General features: G+C 37.3%; 2 protein-coding genes across 2 annotated transcripts; one reads left to right on the top strand and one right to left on the bottom strand.

Annotated features, from left to right (window-relative positions):
- Positions 1 to 217: 217 nt before the first annotated feature.
- Positions 218 to 3776, top strand: LOC145030894 (tyrosine-protein phosphatase RLPH2-like). The gene is made up of 4 exons (XM_078979336.1): positions 218 to 959; positions 1047 to 1114; positions 2473 to 2652; positions 3418 to 3776. The coding sequence occupies exons 1-4, from the start codon at positions 431 to 433 to the stop codon at positions 3580 to 3582; spliced, it is 942 nt and encodes a 313-aa protein (XP_078835462.1). The 5' UTR covers positions 218 to 430; the 3' UTR covers positions 3583 to 3776.
- A 2371-nt stretch (positions 3777 to 6147) lies between these two features.
- Positions 6148 to 12916, bottom strand: LOC145030893 (dnaJ protein ERDJ2-like). Its single transcript, XM_078979335.1, has 10 exons — positions 12785 to 12916; positions 11529 to 11796; positions 11216 to 11432; positions 10391 to 10497; positions 10006 to 10223; positions 8697 to 8874; positions 8490 to 8609; positions 8108 to 8194; positions 7903 to 8013; positions 6148 to 7112 (listed from the first exon to the last, which is right to left on the bottom strand). The coding sequence occupies exons 2-10, from the start codon at positions 11712 to 11714 to the stop codon at positions 6288 to 6290; spliced, it is 2049 nt and encodes a 682-aa protein (XP_078835461.1). The 5' UTR covers positions 11715 to 11796; positions 12785 to 12916; the 3' UTR covers positions 6148 to 6287.
- Positions 12917 to 23267: the final 10351 nt, after the last annotated feature.

The following is a 23267-nucleotide window of genomic DNA, read 5'->3' as shown; positions in this document are numbered from 1 at the left end:
CTATAGCAGGTCATAATGGTCATATGTAAACACTTCCAATAAGTTTGTTACCTAAATATGTACAAAAAAGTGGTAATTCATTTTCCTAACAAGAAAACCTGTCATTAACAAGATGTACAAGTGCTGCATGACTTTTAAAACTTAATTGCTTTTATCACAATTTTTTTTTATCTATTTATGGTATTGTTGTAATAGAGTTTCTAAAAATAAAACCCATTGAACCGGTAGTTGGCTCTTTTCTAACCCGGTTTGGACTTCGGACCACATCTCCTTGAAATTGCAGAAGTTCAAGAACTTGATCAAAACAGAGATAGATTTTTTGGAAAATTTAACATAAAAATCTTGAAAAAACGACAAACCACTTTGTTAATTCGTTTCATTCCTGATTCCACCATTCATTTTCCACCCAGAAACACACACACTCGAAATCATGTCAATCGCACCTCCAACAACCACCAAACCAAAGGTCGTGATTTGCATCGGCGACATCCATGGATACATAACCAAGCTCCAAAATCTCTGGTCCAATCTCCAAACCCTAATCCCACCTTCCGATTTCCACTACGCCCGCATCATCTTCCTTGGCGATTACTGTGACCGAGGTCCCCATACTCGCGAAGTTCTAGATTTCCTAATCGCACTTCCTTCCAAATACCCAAATCAATCCCACGTCTTCCTCGCCGGCAACCATGATTTCGCGTTCGCAGCGTTTCTAGGAGCCATCCCGCCGCCGCCAGACGGATCGGCGTTTTCCGATACGTGGGAGGAGTTTAAGCCGAGCGAAGAACGAGAAGGGTGGTATAAAGATGATGGGTATGAGAAGATGCATTTGCAAGGGAGAAGATGGGCTGGGAAGATTACTGTTAAGTTTAATACTGCTAAAGGAACAGAGTATAAGGGTTCGATTTATGATGCTGGAACCACATTCGAATCTTATGGTGTTCCTCATGGATCTTCTGGTATGTATTTCACTTTTTGTTTCTTTTTAGGTTTAAATGTTGTGATTAAATTAATTCCATGAATTAAGTTGTGAATGGATTGTATAGATTTGATGAAAGCAGTTCCGGATGATCACAAAAAGTTTCTTTCTAATTTGGTTTGGATCTACGAAGAGGTTAGAATTTTACTTTTTTTTTTTTTTTTTTTTGGAAATCTCTTAAAATTTTAGTTCAATTTATGAAAAAGTCCTAAAGTAATTTTTGTTTACAGAAAAACACAGAATACCGGCTAAAACTTCGAAAAAACCCTTTTTGGCCGGTTTCGTAGATTTAGCCGGTATTCTATCCTTTTTCGTTAGTTTGCTCAAAATATTATGACTTTTCTGAAAATTACCCAATAACCAAAAATATTGGGATTTTTTTGAAAATTACTATGGAATTAATGGATATTATTATTAACAAATCATTTATAAACATACAAAATATTTTTTTATTATAATCAAAGGAAATACATTTGTTGTTAATTTCTAGAAATAGAATGGTCGATTATGTACTTCTCAATTGTTTGTTGACCACTTCAAAGTCTCTATGTTCTTCATATGTATCGTTGTGGGTGTCATAGTGAGAAGTACTCTATTAGGCGTGATCAATACAAGAGTTGATAATATTTATTAATACACAATCAATAAGTGTCTACTTGCTATTAAGCATGATGCTATATGATCATGTGTTGTTAGAAAATATCATTACATGAACATATAGATCTTTCATTATGTTCTTTAACCTAACTACCACCTAACCTCCAAACATTACCTGGTAACAACCATAAAATTACACACATCTATCGAGAGTGAAAAGTAAACTTTGAATGACAATTTAAATAGATAATCACCCTTCACTTGTTTCCATATAAATTATCATTCAGGGTTCACTTTTCATATTTTATAGATGTGTGTTAGCCGATGATTGTTAACATGTCAGGTATGAATGCTGGTTGGTAGTTAGGTTAAACAACATAAGAAGAACACCAACATTAGAGGAATGCTAACTAACTTCATCTCACCATCATACCCACAATAATGCATAGGAAGAACGTAGAGAGTTTGAGTGGTCAGGAAACAATAGAGGAGTACTTAGGCCACCAATATTTTGGTTATTATGTAATTTATAAAAGATTTGTTAATAATAATATCCATTAATTTCATGGTAATTTTCAAAAAAGTCCCAATATTGTGGTTATTATGTAATTTTTGGAAAAGTCCCAAAATTTTGAGCAAACTAACGAAAAAGGACAGAATACCGGCAAAATCTGCGAAACCGGCCGAAAAGGGTTTTTTCGAAGTTTTAACCGGTATTCTACGCTTTTCTGTAAATAAAATTTATTTTGGGACTTTTTCATAAATTGGATTAAAATTTTGGGACTTTTCTGGAGATTTCCCTTTTTTTTTTTACTTGAAATATCCTCTATATGCTTGCATTTTATGTTATGATAATTTTATTTGCTTGCATTTTATGTTATGATAATTTTATTTAGGAGAATGTGTCCATAGAGACAGAAAATGGACTTCAATCTTGTAAATTAATCGCTGTTCATGGGGGTTTGGAAAAAGGGAAAGATGTGAAAGAACAAATTAAATATTTAAAAGAAAAAGACACGAGAATTCCAAAGGTGGAGCCACTTAGTGGAAGGAAGAGTGTGTGGGACATCCCTGAGGTAAATCTAAAATCTTAAAATGTTATATGCAAGAAATAAGAATGTATTTTTATTTATTTGTGTATTATAGCATTCTAGTTTCATTTATTTATTATAAAGCATTATACTTTTAAGTTTTTCTTGTTAAGGTGTTGTACTTTGAAAAATCTACCTAGTCTAGCATTATATGTTCGAGAGTAGAGTACAATTTTGGTCCCTGAGTATAATTGATTTTTTCAATTTTGGTCCCAGAAAGGTCCTTTTTGAGATTATTGTAAAGTTTTGGTCATTGGTCGAAGTAAAATGACTGTATTTATTTTAACCAAAATTGCAAAAATCGTTTATACTCGGTGACCAAAAATAGTCATTTTACTTGTAACAATTCCCACAGAAAGCAAAGACATTACAAAAAATTCAAATAAAGACCAAAATTGCAAGATAATTTTTTGGATTAAAATTGGAAAAATCAACTATACTCACGGACCAAAAATGTGATTTGTTCTTTCGATTTTTTTTTCCTTGTTAGGACATTATATTTTTAAAAAGTTATGTAATTATAGCAGTGAAATTTTTTTTGTATTTTGATGGCATTGCTATAATTGTGTAAAATTTTCAAGTAAAATTTTGTAATAAGAAGAAATGAAACTATGATATGATTCCATTCTCCCCTACATGTACATGTATTACTCGTAATAGCAACGTACTTTTATTTCTTCACTTATAATGGGAATGTAGATTGTTTTTTACGTATGATGATATTTCTAATTAATATTTGATATGAATTAGGAATTGAGCAAAAGCGCGACAATTGTGGTAAGTGGTCACCATGGGAAGCTTCATGTAGATGGTCTTAGACTGATTATTGATGAAGGCGGTGGAATGGAACAAAATCCGGTGGCGGCGATTGTGCTCCCTTCAAAAACTATTGTACGGGACACTGATAAATTATAAGAAATATTACAATCATAAGTAAAAAAAATGGTGATATTTTTTTTTGTAGAGTCGGATGTTGTGATTCTTATTAATAATTACAAGAAATATTAGCTTCATAAATAAAAAAAAATGGTGATATTTTACTTGTAGAGTCAGATGTTGTGATTCTTATTAATAAGAGAAATTAAATATCATATTTTTGTTCCTACAAATCTTCCTACTCAATTAAATAATGATGTATCATATTAGTAAATTAAAAATATCATTAAATGTGCATTATTTAATTAAATGGTAAACATGTCATTATTTAATTGTGTCATATATATATATATATATATATATATATATATATATATATATATATATATATATATATATATATATATATATATATATATATAGAGAGAGAGAGAGAGAGAGTAAATTATACGAATGATCCCTATGGTTTGGGATAATTTGCACGTTTGGTCCCTAACTTATTTTTTTAACTCGGAAGGTCCCTACTGTTTGTTATTGCTACACATTTGATCCCTATTGTTTATTTTAGTACGCGTTTGGTTCCTATCTTACGTAAAAAGACAATTATTTAAATAGAGAAAAATGATAGAGTAGATAAGGTAAGGAGAGATGATGAGATTGAGGGTGTGTTTATTTAAATAAATTAAAAAATCAAGGGAAAAATAGACTTTTTATGTAAGACAAGGACCAAGCGTGTAACAAAAACAAACAGTAGGGACTTTCCGAGTTAGAAAAATAAGTTAGGGACCAAACGCGCAAGTTACCCTAAACCATAGGGATCATTCGTGTAATTTACCCTATATATATATATATATATATATATATATATATATATATATATATATATATATATATATATATATATATATATATATATATATATATATATATATATATATATATATATATATATAGAGAGAGAGAGAGAGAGTTAAATGTTGTGATTCTTATTAATAATTTTGTTGATATGGCATGAACAAAGATCATGAGTGAGTTGTATAAGATTCTAAAAATGTTCATATCCCCTTTTCTAGTGGTAAGATTCAAATACATTTTATTTGGAACAAGATCAAAATTGTTAAAAAAATCTAGAGTAAATTACACGAATGATCCCTATGGTTTGGGATAATTTGCACGTTTGGTTCCTAACTTATTTTTTTAACTCGGAAGGTCCCTACTGTTTGTTATTGCTACACATTTGATCCCTATTGTTTATTTTAGTTACGCGTTTGGTCCCTATCTTACGTAAAAAGACAATTATTTAAATAGAGAAAAATGATAGAGTAGGTAAGGTAAGGAGAGATAATGAGATTGAGGGTGTGTTTATTTAAATAAATTAAAAAATCAAGGGAAAAATAGACTTTTTATGTAAGACAAGGACCAAGCGTGTAACAAAAACAAACAGTAGGGATCTTCCGAGTTAGAAAAATAAGTTAGGGACCAAACGCGCAAGTTACCCTAAACCATAGGGATCATTCGTGTAATTTACCCAAAAATCTATAACCTCATAACGACCAAAATTGATAGATAAATTTTTTACGGCCAAAATAAGATATACTCAGGAACCACAAATGTAGGTTACCCTTTTAATTTTAAAGTAAATTATAAAAAGAATGCTACAAAAACTTTAAATAAAAACTAAAATTTGCTGTATAAAACTTTTTAGGATCAAAATTGCAAAAATAAGATATATTTAAGGACAAAAAATGTAATTTACTCTTTTAATTGATCATGGTTCTAAAAGGATATGGCCTAGGGTTTTTTTTTTTAACGGGTTTAATTATTTGTTAACGATTTATATTTATATTAAATGATAATATAATATTTCTAAAAACTTAATATATTTAATATAATTCTATAATTATATGATTTTTTTAATGTATGGCCTAGTTATTTTTTTAACGGGCTTAAAACAATTGTGTATTTGTTAACTATTTATATTAAATGATAATATAACATTTCACCCTTTAAAAAAAAATCATGGCTTACCATGTCTTAAGCTTGATCTTGTCGGTCAAGCTCACCACTCACTCCTATTAAAACCTTGCTCATACCTATTTATGTAACTTTCTTTAATTACGAAATTGTCATTAAACTTTATAAAATTAAATTCCCAATTTTATAATAAAGATCAAGTATGGCAAAATACACGAATTCCAAAGGATAAATCAAACCTGAGATTTTTTATACATGTAAATGGTTATGGGATCAGATATGAGCTTTTTTCTGAAACATTTCACTTGTTTATGATGGTTATAAGCGTTATACCCAATCACATTTAACTGACCTCAAACGATTTATATTTTTATACTACTTATAATTTTATTATTAATATATATGATTTTAAAATTATATGTAATATTAAAAACAAATTTTGAATTAGTCAAAATTCATATAGTTTATTTTTGGATGATATTGTAATAGGTAATGAAAATTCCGATGCAAACCCAATGGTTACATATTAGTCGGGTAGCTTGTTATCATCAAATACAATACAAGGCCATTAATATATAAATAACGAAAGTTATTTCCTTAGATAATATATGACTAATCAAACACCAAAACTCTAAAAATGTATGGATTCTACTTTAAAGTCATTAATTATTATGAAATGTTCTAAACAAATTTTGAAAATTCAGTCCAAAGTCATAACTTACAAACCAAAGTATATATATTAAAAAGAAAAAAAAAAAAAAAACTACCTTCTAATTCTCTTTCTTATCCTCATCATTATCATTATCCTCATCATCATCATCATTCACATCATCATCATCATCCACAACCTCATGTTCCACATCCGCTTCATCTTCACTATACTCACTCTCATCATCATCATACAACTCATCCTCCTCCACTTCCTCCTCCTCACCGCCATCCTCCACACCCTCCTCCACCACCGCCACCCCGCCTCTCATCCCCGCCCTACTCCTCTTCAACACCTTCAACTTCAAACTCATTTTCGTATCACACCCCAACCACGAATCACTCAAACAAAACAAAGTCAAATTATACGTTCCTTCCTCCGGTGCCAAGAACCGCCCAATCACCAACCTCGACCCGTTCCTCACCTTCTCCACCGCCTCCTTCACCGCCAAATTCAACTCCTTCGGGGTGGCTCCCGCCCACTCCTTCGACTCCCGGATGACTTTCGGGGCGGCGATTAGGGCGGCGGATTCGTCCATGAAGCTGACTTTTTGGGAGATCCATACGCTGTTGGATGTGGGGTCCGCTAAAAGGAGCCAAAAGTTTTCTTCTTTGTGGAAAGGGTAGTTTGGGCAATGTGGGAGGGAACGGATTTTGTGGTTGGAGCGGTTGAGTGTGACCCAACCACGCATAGTTACGATATCGCCCTCCTGGATTGCTTCTTCGCCTTCGGTTTCACATTTGATGTCGAAGGTTATTGATGGTAATGTCTCGAGCACGGTTTCGATGTCTTGGGATTGGAGCGGGGAGAAGCCCGCGGTTTTTGTTAGGAGGTCGAAGCGGTCTTGTTGGGTTAGGTCGCGGAAGTCCTCAAAAGTACGGATTTTCTGTTTCAGGGGTAAAATGGTCATTTACTGTTGATTCTGACTAAGATAGTTATCATGTAATCATATATATGATAATGAGATGGGTCATGTAAAGGGTAAAAACATCATTTACTGTTTCATCTAAGATGGTAATGATGTAATCATATATGAGAATGGGATGGTCATGTAAAGGGTAAAATGGTCATTTAATGTTTAATCTAAGATAGTTATGATGGAATCATATATGACATGTTCATGTAAAGGGTAAAATGGTCATTTAATGTTTTATAGAAGTTTAATCATATATGACATGTTCATGTAAAGGGTAAAATGGTCATTTAATGTTTTAAAGAAATATCATGTTTAATGTAAGATAGTGATGATGTGGTAGTTAAGTAGTGGAAGTCCTCAAAAGTAGAGATTTTTTGTGAAGGGTAAAATGGTCATTTACTGTTTGATGGAAATATTGTGTTTAAGCGAAGAAAGTAAGGATGAAGTAGTAAGTTATTAAATGATATGTTTATGTAAAGGGTGAAATGATCATTTACTGTTTAATCTAAGATGGTAATGATATATGTTCATGTAAAGGGTAAAATGGTCATTTTGCAAGAATAGAAAAGTGCCTGGATAAATAATGCTATTCTTTGGAAATCAAAGGAATAGGTTTTAGGATTTAGTTTTGTAAAAAATTGGAACTTAATTCCATAGTAAAGTGCTTAATGTACAAAGACTTTCTTTCTTGAAGTAAAATGTCCAGATTAAAAAAAAAAAAAAAAAAAAAAGTTGAAAGTACGTTGCTATTTTTACATACCTTCCTGGCAAGCTTTTTAAGAACAGCCTCACTGAAATGTGGGAGTTGCAAAAAAGGGGCAATTCCTTCAACAGATCCACCAACTGGCTTTCGTGCACTCAATGGAACTCCCTACATGTCAAATTTTTATAATAATAATAATAATATTATTATTATTAGTAATCATTAATTATAATGATTATATAAAATAAAATAAAAAAAGCACCTGTATTATACACTGTGAGAGCTCAACCACCCCGATTGCAGGTCTCAGCCACCCGTGTCCATGTGGGGGCCGCTGTAGAACCGCCATCTACAACAAGAAAAAATATACCTTTTTTTAGATAAAAAATTACCATGTTGATTCATAAGTAACGAGGGTATTTTGGTCATTTAATAAAAAAGGAAGAAACTAATCTCCTTCCACTCCACCCTCCCGTAAGAAGGATGAAATCCATCAAACATGGAAGTCAAAGATTTCCACCAAACTAAATTCCCTCCATTTGGCACTACGGAATGGAATCTTGGATTCCAATTCCGGTTGTGAAGCAAAAAAAAAAAAAAACTTTTTTCCTTTTATAATAAGTAAAGGCAAAGTACGGAGATACCTTCATTAACTCTTCAAGAAGGCGAGGAGCAACTTCAAGTATACGTCTAAAATCACGTTGTAAAGATGGAGTCAGACATCCCGACTCACGAGTTAATTGAGCTTGAACTAATAACTCAGTCTGCAATTTTTTTTAAAAAAAATATATATTAATAGAAAAAGAAAAGATTATTATTAAAAAAAATTTAAGGAATATTAAAAAAAAAACCTTGACTAGAGCGGGATGTTGCTTCCAAAATTTAGCTTGTTCTTGTTTAATATTTTTAAGGTCAAGATTTAATTCACTTCTGACAAGAACAAAAAGTCTCTGAAGAGGCTCTCCATCACTTCTACGCACTGGAATCTCCATGTATTCAGCAGCTTTTATGAACACATCCATCACCTTACTGTAATTAATTTTTTCAAATAATTAAATTAATTAATTTGGTCATATTTTTATACTTAACTTGAAACTTTCTAAAACATTGGTTTAACACTACTTTATTATCCTGAGATGCAACTTGTAAGTAACTGATTACGAAAGTTGTTACAAATTGGTTTAATATAATAGTGGGTTTGCTTTACATGTTACCTAACTTTTGTTTTTACAGTTTCCACCCACGTTTTAAAATTTGTTACGAATTTGGTCTCAACTTTTTTTTTACGAATTTGGAACTTCGGTTTTAGATGTTTTTTATTTAAATTAGTTTGTTTTTAGTAATTAGTTTTTTTGATGAATTCATTTTATAATTTTTTTAGTAGTGCATTTTTTAAAGGGTTTTTATGCATTTAAAGATTGTAAAAAAAAATGTTTTTTACATGTTTGTTTTTACAATTTTAAAAAAAAAAATGATAAAAAGCAAGTTTGGGTTGTAAAAAAATTTTAAAAAAATATGCACTAATTTGTTTTTACAAAAACGAATTTGTAAAAGAAAAAGCATTCATAACAGAAACTTGTAAATAATCATGTAAAGGTTGCAAAAAATCTTCATAAAAACAGATATGCAAAAAATTAGAAAGAAAAAACTAAATTAAAAAAGAAACTAAGTTTCAAAAAACATATAGAAACAAATTTGCAAAAAAAAAAAAAAGTTGGGACCAAATTTGTAACAAAAAGAAATACTTAGGCCAAAACTGTAAAAAGGAAAAGTTGGGTAATAAAGTGTATAAAATAGTATTTTGTATGAACTAAAATTAGTTTGTTGGCCATAAGTAATCGTAACCCTAAACATAAAAACAGAAAAAGTGCTTTTAACATTTTACACATTTAGCCAGTGAACAGTTATTTCTTTATAATTAATATAACAATAATAGACCAGTGGCTAAATCCATTAAAAATAATAGTTTTGTAGCTAAACTCAATATAATAGCAAAATCACATTGTGTTTTTCTTCATTTTGCGATTAAAAATTGGTATTTCTTTAACGGTGAGAAAAGTATATAATGGCTTAATCACTACAGAAAATAGTAAAGTTGCTAAATTGATAAAATGGTGAAAGTAAAAGTGCTGAATTATAGTTTTAAAAAAAAAAAGTTACCTTGGAGCCAAAGAGGGTTTCATAAGATAGAAATATGCAGATAGAGTATGCTTCAAGACATAGTTTCCAGTATATTTAGATGATCTTGATAAGTACATAACAGCCATCACCAAGGGCATAATAATACAAATCCCAACAATTCCAAGTAAATTCACTGCCCCTGATGTCCCATCAATATTCAATAGAAACTGAGGGAGAGCAATTCCCATTTGTAGCCCCTGTTTTTTTCACAAATTTACTCGAATCAATTCAACAAAAATTGATAATAGACTTTGATTTGTGTAATCAATGCTTTCGAAGAAATGTAAAAATTGAATTACTTTTAGTTTTTTCACTTATATAAGTTGAAAGGGTAATTTGGTCTTTTCACAAGATTATGGTGTACCTGTCTGCCATCGGGATGACCATATTTTTCAAAATTCTCACGTGATATTGGATCTGTTAGAGCTTGATAAGCCTTGGATATATATTCCACAAAATAATTATGTGCCTCTGAAAAAGAAAATAAAAAGTTATCACTAATAGACTTAGACTATGTTTCGCATACTAGCTGATAGCTGAAAAGATAGCTGCAATATGAAAAGCTAGCTGATAAAAAATGATGTTTAAAGATAGCTGCAATATGAAAAGCTAGCTGATAAAAAATGATGTTTAAGCTATGTTTGGCACGCCACAGCTAGCTGATAAGCTAGCTTATTTTTCGAGCTTTTTTATGTTGTCGTGTTTGGTAAGCCAAAAAGTAGCTTATAAGCTAGCTTATTAAAAAGCTACTTAGACTAGCTTTTTGAGAGCTTTTTAAAATTTTTCCAAAAAGACCCCCTAATTAATTATAGAAACACATTCATTTAAAATGTCCTTTTATGTCATTTTATACATTTTAGCTAGCTTTTCAGCTAGTTTTACCAAACATCATTTTTGATCAGCTAGCTTTTTATTTAACAGCTAGCTTTTCAGCTAGTACGCTAAACATAGTCTTAGTAAAACTAGTTGATAAGCTAATTGAAAGATATAAAAAGACATAAATAGGCATTTAGAACAATATGCTTTTTAAAAAGCTAGCTTATAAGCTACTTTTTTGGATTGCTAAACATGACAACTTAAAAAAGCTTGAAAAATAAGCTAGTTGTGGCACCTCAAACACAACCTTAAAGGGTTAGAAATTTAGAATTTAAATTAAACAGTTGGTTAAAAACTTAAAATAATTATCCACCTGGATCTGGATTTTTATCAGGGTGATATTGGATGGAAAGTCTCCTATATGCTTTCTTGATTTCTGAATCTGTAGCTCCATGTTCTAATCCAAGAATACTAAATGGTTCAAAGATTTCCACTTCATGACTACTGCTTTTTATGTGATATGCCAACAACACCATGATCACCCATAGCATAAGAAGAGTCAGGTTGCTATAGGTTGAAAAGTTTGATATCTGTTTATTACATAAAACCAAAAAAAGAAGTCAGAAATGTGTTAGATTACATTATATATAAAACTGAAATAAAAGATTATGAATCATTATACTCACACGTCTAAATATAGACTTGTGGTACTTTCCAGATTGTAAGCAGACTGAACATTGACACTTGGCGATTTTGGCCTTCTTTGTAGCTAAATGGTATAACTGGAATATTGTGTAAGGTACTAAAGGAAGAGCCAATATGGAGAAGATAAAGATTGGAAAAAGAGTATTGCTATCTTCTGATGCAGCCATGTTGATTGTTGAATTTGGAAAGTTATTTGTTCTTGGATATGATACGCCTTTGCCAGGTGGCAACCCTAGAGTGGAGGTTATACTGAGAAGGGAAGTATGTAACATTAGGTAAGAAAAAGAGAAGCTTGATTTGATATCATATGAATGACTGACTTAAGTCATTGGTTAAAATACATCATCAGCAATGATTATAGAAACTAATAATCAAAATAAGAAGATAGGGATACTTATGAATCATGATATAAACACATGCATACAATCAATTTTATTCTACTTCGAACGACTAATGCGTTAATCTTTTTCCAATTATAAACAAGTAAAAGGACAAATAAGGTTTACAGAGACTAATGTAAATATGTAATCATCTCAAAATTCTGTTTTATAAACCCTCTATCAAAGGGTTATTTTTAGTTATAGAATCAAAACAAGCAGCTTTTTTCCCCTTAGTCAAGCCTTTATTAGCAACTACCAAGAATTCAATTTCAATGAATAGGGGTCGCCTCTATGTATAGAATAGCATTTAGTTTTATACAAAAAACCTTAACTAGCTGTCTCCCAAAAGTAAACAAATACAGCCTTTATATGTTTAAGAGATGATCAACATTCAACAATTGTCAACATGATAACATCAATAAGCCTTGAGATACCTAGAGTCCTAGACTCTTGAGATCAACCTAGTTAGCTAATCATCAGTTTTAACCATGTAGATGCAGAAAGATTTGATGTAGTGATTGTTTATTTTTCTTAAAACAGCAACACTTGTCGAATTTGTAACCTAAAAGAAGTTTTTCATCGAGCCTTTATAAGTGAATTTGACAACCATGTAAAAAAACAAACTTTACCTAATTACTTATGTAGAAACAATGGAGCACAATTTAACTACAAAAAGAACTAAACAATCGATTCATACAAATAAATATGTATGTATACAAACGCAATTACGAACATACACCGAAATGGAAGATGAAAGGACTAGGATAATTCTGATAAAGTCGAGTAACACGAATCGGCAACCATAAAAAGCATAAACATTTGATAAGGATTTTGAAACTGTTAAGTGATTGGTTTACCTTGTGGGGGTTTCAGTTTATAAGATTTGTTGATCGGAAGTCGACCGGAGAAAGTCGGAACCTGACCTGGTTTAGGACTTTGCTATACGCAAATGGAGCCCTAGTTATTTAGATCTTACGTAACTAAACGTACTTTCGTATTTATGACTCATCGGGTACGCCAAGGCTTTCCTTTTTCTTAAACTTTTTTTTTTTTTTTTTTTTTTTTTTTTTTTTTTTTTTTTGATAAATATCTTTTAGGATAATTATACAAATAGTCCATCCGGTTTTGTTTGGGATAATTTGTGTTTGGTCTCTAATCGGTGGCAATTATGTTGGGTTTGGGTTGACGGATTGGCTCATCGGAATGCATCAATCTATACGTGACTCATATAATTATTTTGTTCATGGGTTAGTAGGTTGGAAACATCAACTCATATACAACTCATTTAATTATATGGGTCCATGGATTGAATTCGTGTTCATGAGTCAAATTCACGTTTACGATTTGACGGGTTGACAAGTTGACCAAAATATTATTTGAATAATAGTGAGAATCAATTTTATTTAGGGCACGCAACATGTATATGTTGATAGAAACAGTTAAATAAGTTAAATCTAATATATTATACGGTGAATTTTTTCGAAAAGAGATCATGAGTTCAAATCTTCTACTAAGGGCATTGTGCATAATCGCTTGCAAATGCACCACAAGATGGCTATATGTTTTCACCAAATGGTGAACCACCTCCAAGAGAGTATATTTTAAAGCGGTGATACCTTCTAAAAAATAATAAATATGTGTGTGTGTGGGTGGGGGGGAGGGGGATGAACCAGAAACCAAATACTAACTTGAATACGATCCGTTTATTTGAGAGTTAACGGGTCAAAATTTTCAACCCAAACTCGTATATTTTGATGTCGAGAGTTTGTCACCCGTAATAACTATTTTTAACCCTTAATAACTATTTTTTTTTAACTCGTATAGTTTTTATAGTATGTTTTTATTGCGTCTTTGGTCCATGTCACACTTGAAATGACTGTTTTGCCCTTAGCAGTTTATTTTAATTTATTTAGGGTAAATTACACGAATGGTTCTTTTGGTTTGGGGTGGTCTACGTGTTTGGTTCCTAACTCCTTTTTTTTTTAACTAGGATCAAGTTTGGTCCCTATCAGACTTAAAATGACATTTATACCCTTTCTTATTTTTTAAATATTATTATTTTTATAGAAAAAAATTAATAAAAAAGTTTGTATGGGTCTCACCCCTATCCCACACCCACCACCCCTTAACCCTTGCCTCATCATCTCCATACAATTACATTTCCTCTTTCCTTTGGTTCTCTAGAGGACTCATATAAAGAGAAAACAAAGTCATCCAAATGTATCTACTTTGATGACTCCCCATTTTCATATCTACGCTTGATAATTAAATGACCATCAGTTATTCTCCTTCAATTCTAGTGATCACCACCGAAGAATTACATTATCGTCAATCTAGCAGGCGATAACTAATAAAACAAGTTCTGCAAACGTAAGTCAAAATGAATCAAAAGGCCTAACATAGGTTTTGACTCGGTATGTTTTTATAATAAAAACTATTTAGACTCATGAATTATAAAAGTATCAAAAGCAACCTATATGACCATTGTAAAACACATACAAGTAAAAGAGTTTTGTTTATAGTTTTGAATCCAAGTGTTTGTAATCAAGAATGTGTTTAGACTAATGAATTATAAAGACGTAGGTGCAACATTTTCTACCCTTGAAAACTTGTACAAGTCAAAGAGTTTTGTTTTTCATTCTGACTCCGTTCATTTTCATAATCAAGAGTGTGTTTAGACTAATAATTATACCAATACAAAATGCAACACATTTTACCCTTGTAATCTCATACAAGTAAAAGACTTTTGTTTATCTACATAACTTATTAACCTAAGTTATAATTCGATAAGATGTTGTGTCGAGTTAATGATTTATTTTTTCAATTAAATTAATTTTTGACACTTAACTGTTTTAATAAATCGTTCCATTTTATTTCCACACATTCTAGAATGAATTTTTGGGGGTTTAGTGTGAGCCTATAACCGACACTACTGACGATCTAGCCTCTGTAGAGCACGGTGAATATAGGTGCCTTGATTATCACTAACGCTTCATCGACGTTGTGAAAGTATGTAGAAAAGAACAATTACACTTGTTTTAGTGTGTCGGTCAATGGTTGTAGCTAGCAACCACAAGCTCGTTGTCAACCCTTATATATATATATATATATATATATATATATATATATATATATATATATAAGTTCCATGTTCCTCCACGGATTAACTGGTATAGCAAAGAGGGCATGTACTAAGTTTATATTCTTAGCGGATGAAGTATTTCTTGCATAGAAAGTCACATATTTAACAAGTCTAGGATTTTGTGCAAAAGCTTTAGTCTTAAACTTCAATACAAGTTTTATTGACTACTAGTTCAAGTTGTTCAAGAAAGCAAATCGAACTTTAAAAACTGAAGTTGTAAAGTTTCCTATTCTTTGTGCTTAAGTCCAGGATTTTGTCCACCATTGCCTCATCTCTCGGTTTTGATATGTTTAGATTTGGTCTAGATCTAGTCCACCACCATCCTACGATGTGTAACAGCGCAAATTTTCAAACAAAATTTTCATTTCAAATAAAGTGATTTTATTCAAACTAAATATAATTATTCCAAGTTTTATGTCAAAATACAATCATAAAATTCCCAAGATCTCAAAATATCAGACAGTGTGTACGCATCACGCTGGCGCCTTCCCACGGTCCTCGCTAGTACCTGAAACACATACATAACAACTGTAAGCATAAATGCTTAGTGAGTTCCCCAGTATACTACTTACACATATACGCCTTTCCAGGCCCTGACCTTCCGGTCCACAACACAACGCCTTCCGGCCCGTAACATAGTCGCCTTCCGGCCCATAACATATTCGCCTTCCGGCCCATAACATATTGCCTTCCGGCCCATAAAACATACACAACACATATAATAATTATCTTACCACATATAACACGTATATCACATATCATATCCGACCTTCCGGTCACACAGTCAAACCCTTCCGGGTACAGTATAGTGAGAAGACTCACCTCGTGGATAATGAAGGCTAGCAACTCCTGAAATCACTCGTACTCGATCCGCCGAGCTACAGACTCCCTATAATATCATATTTCCCTTATTAACACTTTTATCTTTCAAGACAACTGACCCTAAGAAATCACATATAGGTCAACTCTGATCAACGGTCAACGGTCAACTTGACCGGACTCGGCGAGTGCTATGGCGACTCGGCGAGTCTAGACGTCCTCACAAACTCCCTGATGTTCCCTTTCTACTCATCGAGTATCTCTCTTGACTCGACGAGTTCCTCGTGGAAGAATCGAGGGGCCACCCCGACTCCACTCGTCGAGTCTGAAGAACAGCTCGACGAGTCCCAGTTATTCTCCAAGCTACTCGTCGAGTCTGTTCATTGGACTCGGCGAGTCCATGCCATGCAGTCGATCAAACTGCTTCCTGAGATCAGTATTGTCCCGACCATTCATAGGTCTGGTCCTCCTAAGCTGGTCCATCACGTAAGGCCTTCATTTAGGTGCTCATGCTACACCCCAAGACTTGTAATTTACATTTTGACTTAAGGCATAAGGATTCCAATCCAAAACCTCTCTTAATTCCCGAATTGCATAGGCATGGGACATTCTAGACCTCTAAAGGTCCTAATACAGGGTTATAATCGTTTGGGGAACAAGGGTAACAATCAATCTAGTCACAAAAGGGTTCCATAAACCCTAAATCCATATACACATCAACATGGAAGAGTGTAATTCGATTTATTACCTGAATAACGTGTTCTCTGCGTCCTCAAACCTCAGAACGTGATTCTCCTGCTGTTCCTTTAGCAAAACCCTTCTCTTCTTTGCACAACAATTCTTCCAAACTCAACAATGGTCTTCAATCCTTGCTCCAGATGCACACAATCGGTTTAGGGTTCTTCTCAGTAGGCTAAAAACGGACAATGACGGCCTATAAGTCCATTTTATACGTTCCAAAACCAAACGGCTAGGGTTTCCGCTGAACAGCGCAGACTCGCCGAGTCCATATCTGGACTCGTCGAGTCCAGTCGCGAACCCGCGACCAAGTCTGTGGTCCTACTCGGCGAGTCTGGCTCCAACTCGCCGAGTCCCCTCTTGAAACACCCCAAAAACATAATTATAACAATACCTGAAATTCCGGGCTGTTACAACTCTCCCCCACTAGGACTAGACTTCGCCCTCGAAGTCTCACTCTGCAAATAACTCTGGATGCTGCTCCCGCATCTCACGCTCCGGCTCCCAAGTCATCTCCGATCCTTTCCGGTGTTGCCACTGAACCAACACCAGGGGTACCTCCTTGTTCCTCAGAACCCTGATCTTCCGATCCCTGATGGCCACTGGTCTCTCGGCGTAATTCAGGCTCGCATCCACCTGAATATCCTCTAATGGAACCACTGCCGATTCATCGGCTATACACTTCCTCAACTGCGATACATGAAAAGTATTGTGGATTTGTCCCAACTCTGTTGGCAACTCCAACCGATAGGCTACCCGGCCTACCCTTGCAATCACATGAAATGGACCTATAAACCGGGGCCCCAACTTGCCCCTCTTCCTGAACCGTATCACTCCTTTCCAAGGAGAAACCTTCAGGAGAACGAAGTCGCCAACCTGAAATTCAAGCTCGGACCGGCGTCTGTCCGCATAACTCTTCTGTCGGCTCTAGGCGGTCAATAACCTCTGTCTAACCTGCTGAATCTGCTCTGTCGTCTAAAGTACGATCTCTGTACTGCCCATCACTCTCTGTCCCACCTCTCCCCAGCAAATGGGGGTCCGACACCTCCTACCATACAACAACTCAAAAGGTGGCATACCAATGCTCGAATGATGGCTGTTGTTGTAGGAAAACTCTGCCAAGGGTAAATATGCATCCCAGCTACCCCCGAAGTCTAACACACACGCTCGAAGCATGTCCTCCAGTGTCTGAATCGTCCGCTCGCTTTGACCGTCTGTTTGGGGATGGTATGCGGTACTAAAATGCAGTTTAGTACCCAGCTCCTCATGGAATTTCTTCCAGAACCTGGAAGTGAAGCGTACATCACGGTCCGAAACAATCGAGATCGGCACTCCATGCCGAGATACTACTTCCCTCACGTATATCTCCGCCAACTTCTCCGCTGATGAACTCTCGCTGATGGCAAGGAAGTGTGCACTCTTCGTCAACCTATCCACAATCACCCAAATTGCATCGACTCCCCTGGCAGTTCTCGGTAATTTGGTGATGAAATCCATAGTAATCTGTTCCCACTTCCACTCAGGAATCTCCAAAGGCTGCAACTTGCCATGCGGTCTCTGGTGCTCGGCCTTAACTCTACGGCAGGTCAAGCACCTCTCAACGAACCAAGCGACGTCTCTCTTCATACAGGGCCACCAGTATTCCTTCCTCAAGTCCAAATACATTTTCGTAGCACCGGGATGGATCGAGAATTTCGATCTGTGAGCCTCTTCCATCAAAGTAGCACGCATACCGCCCACGAACGGTACCCAAATCCGACCCTGAAACGTCAGAAGTCCTCGACCATCCTTAACGAACTCTGAAATTAACCCAACGACCCGCTCTTTCTTCTGCATCTCGGATCTCACAGCCTCGACCTGTGCCCCACGAATAGCATCCAATACCGGAGTCATCACCGTCAGTCTCAGACATATATCTCGCAATGGGGTGCTCTCCGCCCTGCGGCTCAATGCATCGGCTACCACATTAGCCTTACCCAGGTGGTATAGGATTTCACAGTCATAATCCTTGACCACATCCAACCACCTCCTCTGACGCATATTTAGGTTGGGTTGATCCATCAAATACTTCAAACTCTTATGGTCCGTGTATATCGTACATCGAACCCCATACAGGTAGTGATGCCAAATCTTGAGAGCGAACACTACTGCCCCCAACTCTAAGTCATGCGTGGGATATCTCGCCTCATGAGGCTTTAGCTGCCTCAATGCATAAGCTATCACATGACCTCTCTGCATCAACACTGCACCCAGTCCCGAAATTGATGCGTCGCAATATACGACAAAATCTTCCATCCCTTCCGGGAGAGCTAATACCGGGGCTTCGCACAGTCTCTGGCGAAGTGTCTCGAAGGAAGTCTGTTGCTCGGGTCCCCATGAGAATGCAACACCCTTCTGGGTCAATCTGGTGAGCGGCACTGCGATCTTGGAGAAGTCCCTAATAAACCTCCGATAGTACCCCGCCAACCCAAGGAAACTCCTGATCTCAGAAGGTGACTTCGGTACCTCCCAACTCATCACAGCCTCAACCTTGGCCGGATCGACCAATATCCCTGCCTGATTAACAACATGTCCAAGAAATTGGACCTCCCGCAACTAGAAGTCACATTTGGAGAACTTTGCATATAGCTTCTCCAACCTCAGTACCTCAAGGACCTCTCGCAAATGTCTCTCATGCTGCTCACTAGATCGCGAATACACTAGGATGTCGTCGATAAATACAATCACAGACCGATCCAGCATCGGCCTGCATACCCTGCTCATGAGGTCCATGAACACCGCCGGGGCATTGGTAAGCCCAAAAGGCATCACCACAAACTCGTAATGCCCATATCGCGTCCTAAATGCTGTCTTCTGGACGTCCTCATCCCGCACTCTTACCTGATGGTACCCTGACCTCAAATCGATCTTGGAAAACCAAGATGCCCCTTGCAACTGATCGAATAAATCATCGATCCTCGGTAACGGGTAACGGTTCTTGACCGTCACTTTGTTCAACTCCCGGTAATCAATGCACATCCGGTGTGAACCATCCTTCTTCTTGACAAACAGAATGGGTGCTCCCCACGACGAGCTGCTTGGCCAAATAAATCCCTTCCCCAGCAACTCCTGGAGTTGCGAGGACAACTCTTGCATCACTGGAGGTGCGAGACGATAAGGCACCTTCGCAATAGGCGCAGCCCCCGGAATCAGGTCGATACCAAACTCTACTTGCCTCGCAGGAGGTACTCCCGGCAGCTCCTCGGGAAAAACATCTGGAAACTCACGCACCACTGGGACCTCCTCCACTGACCTCGGTCTCTCGGAAGCCTCCCGCATATCCATCACATACGCCACAAAACCCTTACATCCCTGCTGTAGACATTGCCTCGCCCTAGCGGCTGAACAAAAAGCTGATCCCGAACGGGTACCTTCGCCGTACACCGTAAGAACTCCCCCACTAGGGTCTCGTATAGTCACCAGCTGACGCTCACAGTCGATGACAGCGCTGAATCGACTCAACCAGTCCATGCCCACGATGACACAGACATCACCCATCGCAATAGGAATTAGGTCAATCGGAAACTCAACCCCGAAAATTTCTAGTACGCATCCTCGAAGAACCTCCGTGGCACAAACCACCCTCTCGGCCGCTATAGAAACGCTCAGAGGCCGACTTAACGGCTCACGACTAATGCTGATATGTTGACTAAAAGCTAAAGATACAAAGGACCTACTCGCACCTGAGTCAAATAACACTAGAGCAGGCATAGAGTTCACAAGAAAAGTACCTACACATATATTAACATAAGCATAACATTTCGACTTTAAATGAATACGTGAATTACAGCATACCTGCCACAACATCGGGCGTAGCACAGACCTCCTCCGCAGTCAGCTGAAAGGCTCTCCCGCGAGCCCTCGGGGCCTCGACCTTCGCCGGTCGAGTCTCAGTAGTCCTGGTAGTAGGTGTAGATCCCTGACGAAGCTGCGGGCACTCGGCCTTCCGATGGCCTGTCTGGTTGCAATGAAAACAAACCATAAACCCCTTAGGACAATCCCTGGCAATGTGTCCTTCCTTGCCACACTTGTAGCAACCACCAGCTCGACACGCCCCATCGTGACCCTTGCCGCACTTTCCTCAAGTGCGGCCCTTCGGACCTCCCGTCCTGAAATCGGCGGACTTGGTCCGCTTGGCTGCCGGCTGAGACTGAGCCGGCTGCCGGTCCATCTGCCGAGACTCGGCCTCCTCCCTGGCCTGGGTCTCCAACTCGATCTCGCGTTTCCTGGCATTCGCCTGAAGCTCAGTAAAAGTACGATAGGTGGAGTTCGACACAAACTCCCGGATATCCCTCCTCAAAACACCCAAGTACCGACTCATCCGCGACTTCTCTGTAGACACCAGCTCGGGGCAGAACATCGCCCTCTCATGAAACTTCCGTGTGACCACCGCAACCGAATCAGTACCCTGCTTAAGGGTCAAGAACTCCTGAATCAATCGTTCCCTCTCCACTGGGGGGACGTACTCGTCCCTGAACATGGCAATAAACCTCTCCCATGTCACTGCTGTAATCTCCGCCAAAGTGAAGTTCGTCGTCACGAACTTCCACCAATCCTTCGCTCCCAGACGGAGCTGGTTCAAAGCGAACCGTACCCTCAGGTGCTCCGGGCATGAGCAAGTATAGAAGCACCCTTCAATATCGGCGATCCACCTCATCGCAACAATCGGATCCTGCGTCCCATCGAACTCAGGGGGTTTCGTGTTGCTGAATTCCCGGAATAGCAACGAGTCGCCCCCTTGTGGCCTGGCAGCGGCCACGGCTGCGGTAGCGGCAGCGGCTGCAGCTTCAGTCAGTGCGGCGTACCGTTCTTCGAACGTCTCCATCAGGGTGGTCTTAATAGACCCAAACATCTCCGGGATCTCAGCCCGGATCGCTGCAGCTACCTCCTCCTGAATCATCTGACGAATATCCTCTTCGCTCACACTACTCGAACTCGCCCTGTGGCGTGTTGTAACCACGATGTCTCTGAAATACAACATAAAATTATCAGAGACTTTATCAAGTACAATTGCACTCGATAACGCAACCCTACTCAGTCTCCGATATCCAGGGATTCTTACTTGGGTCTTCCACCGACCCGGTGTCTTCGGTAGTACGGGCCCAATACTACCGACCACACCGTATCAGCATTCGTCCCAAGTCTTCCTCCCCAAACCCCGAAAAGTGAGTACTCTACTTCTGATATGCACTATCTACTTGCACGCTATCAAATATCTCATATCGGCAAACTCCCTAGACTAAGGCATCACAAATCAGGCCACTCTAGTCCTATCATGAATACCTAGTCTTCTAGCATGCATAACAATTCATAATTCATTACATAACATAACATTGTAAGGTATTCTGGGGATCTTTACCGTTCGGGCGCTGGCTGATCGTACACACTGCTTGTTTCTTGTTTACCACATGATCATTTGTAAAAGTTTACGCCTTTATTTTTTTTTTTTTAAATTTCCTTCGAATCCTCGGTTTGAGTTCAGTTACACCCGAAGGTACACCCGAATCCCTCAAACCTAGGCTCTGATACCAATTGTAACAACGCAAATTTTCAAACAAATTTTTCATTTCAAATAAAGTGATTTTATTCAAACTAAATATAATTATTCCAAGTTTTATGTCAGAATACAATCATAAAATTCCCAAGATCTCAAAATATCAGACAGTGTGTACGCATCATGCTGGCGCCTTCCCACGGTCCTCGCTAGTACCTGAAACACATACATAACAACTGTAAGCATAAATACTTAGTGAGTTCCCCAGTATACTACTTACACATACATGCCTTTCCAGGCCCTGACCTTCCGGTCCACAACACAACGCCTTCCGGCCCGTAACATAGTCGCCTTCCGGCCCATAACATATTCGCCTTCCGGCCCATAACATATTGCCTTCCGGCCCATAAAACATACACAACACATATAATAATTATCTTACCACATATAGCACGTATATCACATATCATATCCGACCTTCCGGTCACACAGTCAAACCCTTCCGGGTACAGTATAGTGAGAAGACTCACCTCGTGGATAATGAAGGCTAGCAACTCCTGAAATCACTCGTACTCGATCTGCCGAGCTACATACTCCCTATAATATCATATTTCCCTTATTAACACTTTTATCTTTCAAGACAACTGACCCTAAGAAATCACATATAGGTCAACTCTGATCAACGGTCAACGGTCAACTTGACCGGACTCGGCGAGTGCTATGGCGACTCGGCGAGTCTAGACGTCCTCACAAATTCCCTGATGTTCCCTTTCTACTCGTCGAGTATCTCTCTTGACTCGACGAGTTCCTCGTGGAAGAATCGAGGGGCCACCCCGACTCCACTCGTCGAGTCTGAAGAACAGCTCGACGAGTCCCAGTTATTCTCCAAGCTACTCGCCGAGTCTGTTCATTGGACTCGGCGAGTCCATGCCATGCAGTCGATCAAACTGCTTCCTGAGATCAGTATTGTCCCGACCATTCATAGGTCTGGTCCTCCTAAGCTGGTCCATCACGTAAGGCCTTCATTTAGGTGCTCATGCTACACCCCAAGACTTGTAATTTACATTTTGACTTAAGGCATAAGGATTCCAATCCAAAACCTCTCTTA

Source organism: Lactuca saligna, chromosome 2 (genome assembly GCF_052625555.1).
Source record: "Lactuca saligna cultivar CGN05327 chromosome 2, ASM5262555v1, whole genome shotgun sequence".
NCBI lineage: Eukaryota > Viridiplantae > Streptophyta > Magnoliopsida > Asterales > Asteraceae > Lactuca > Lactuca saligna.
Note: the sequence above shows the minus strand (reverse complement) of the source record. Positions and strands in the feature narration are given on the sequence as shown.

Excerpts from the sequence above, each read along its gene's own strand:
- LOC145030894 (XM_078979336.1), top strand. The coding sequence starts at position 431 with ATGTCAATCGCACCTCCAACAACCACCAAACCAAAGGTCGTGATTTGC. Across the intron at positions 960-1,046 it reads TGTTCCTCATGGATCTTCTG|ATTTGATGAAAGCAGTTCCG; the intron begins GTATGTATTTCA and ends TGGATTGTATAG. Across the intron at positions 2,653-3,417 it reads GTGTGTGGGACATCCCTGAG|GAATTGAGCAAAAGCGCGAC; the intron begins GTAAATCTAAAA and ends GATATGAATTAG.
- LOC145030893 (XM_078979335.1), bottom strand. The coding sequence starts at position 11,714 with ATGGCTGCATCAGAAGATAGCAATACTCTTTTTCCAATCTTTATCTTC. Across the intron at positions 8,610-8,696 it reads AACATCCCGCTCTAGTCAAG|ACTGAGTTATTAGTTCAAGC; the intron begins GTTTTTTTTTTA and ends AAAAAATTGCAG. Across the intron at positions 8,195-8,489 it reads TTCTTGAAGAGTTAATGAAG|ATGGCGGTTCTACAGCGGCC; the intron begins GTATCTCCGTAC and ends TTCTTGTTGTAG.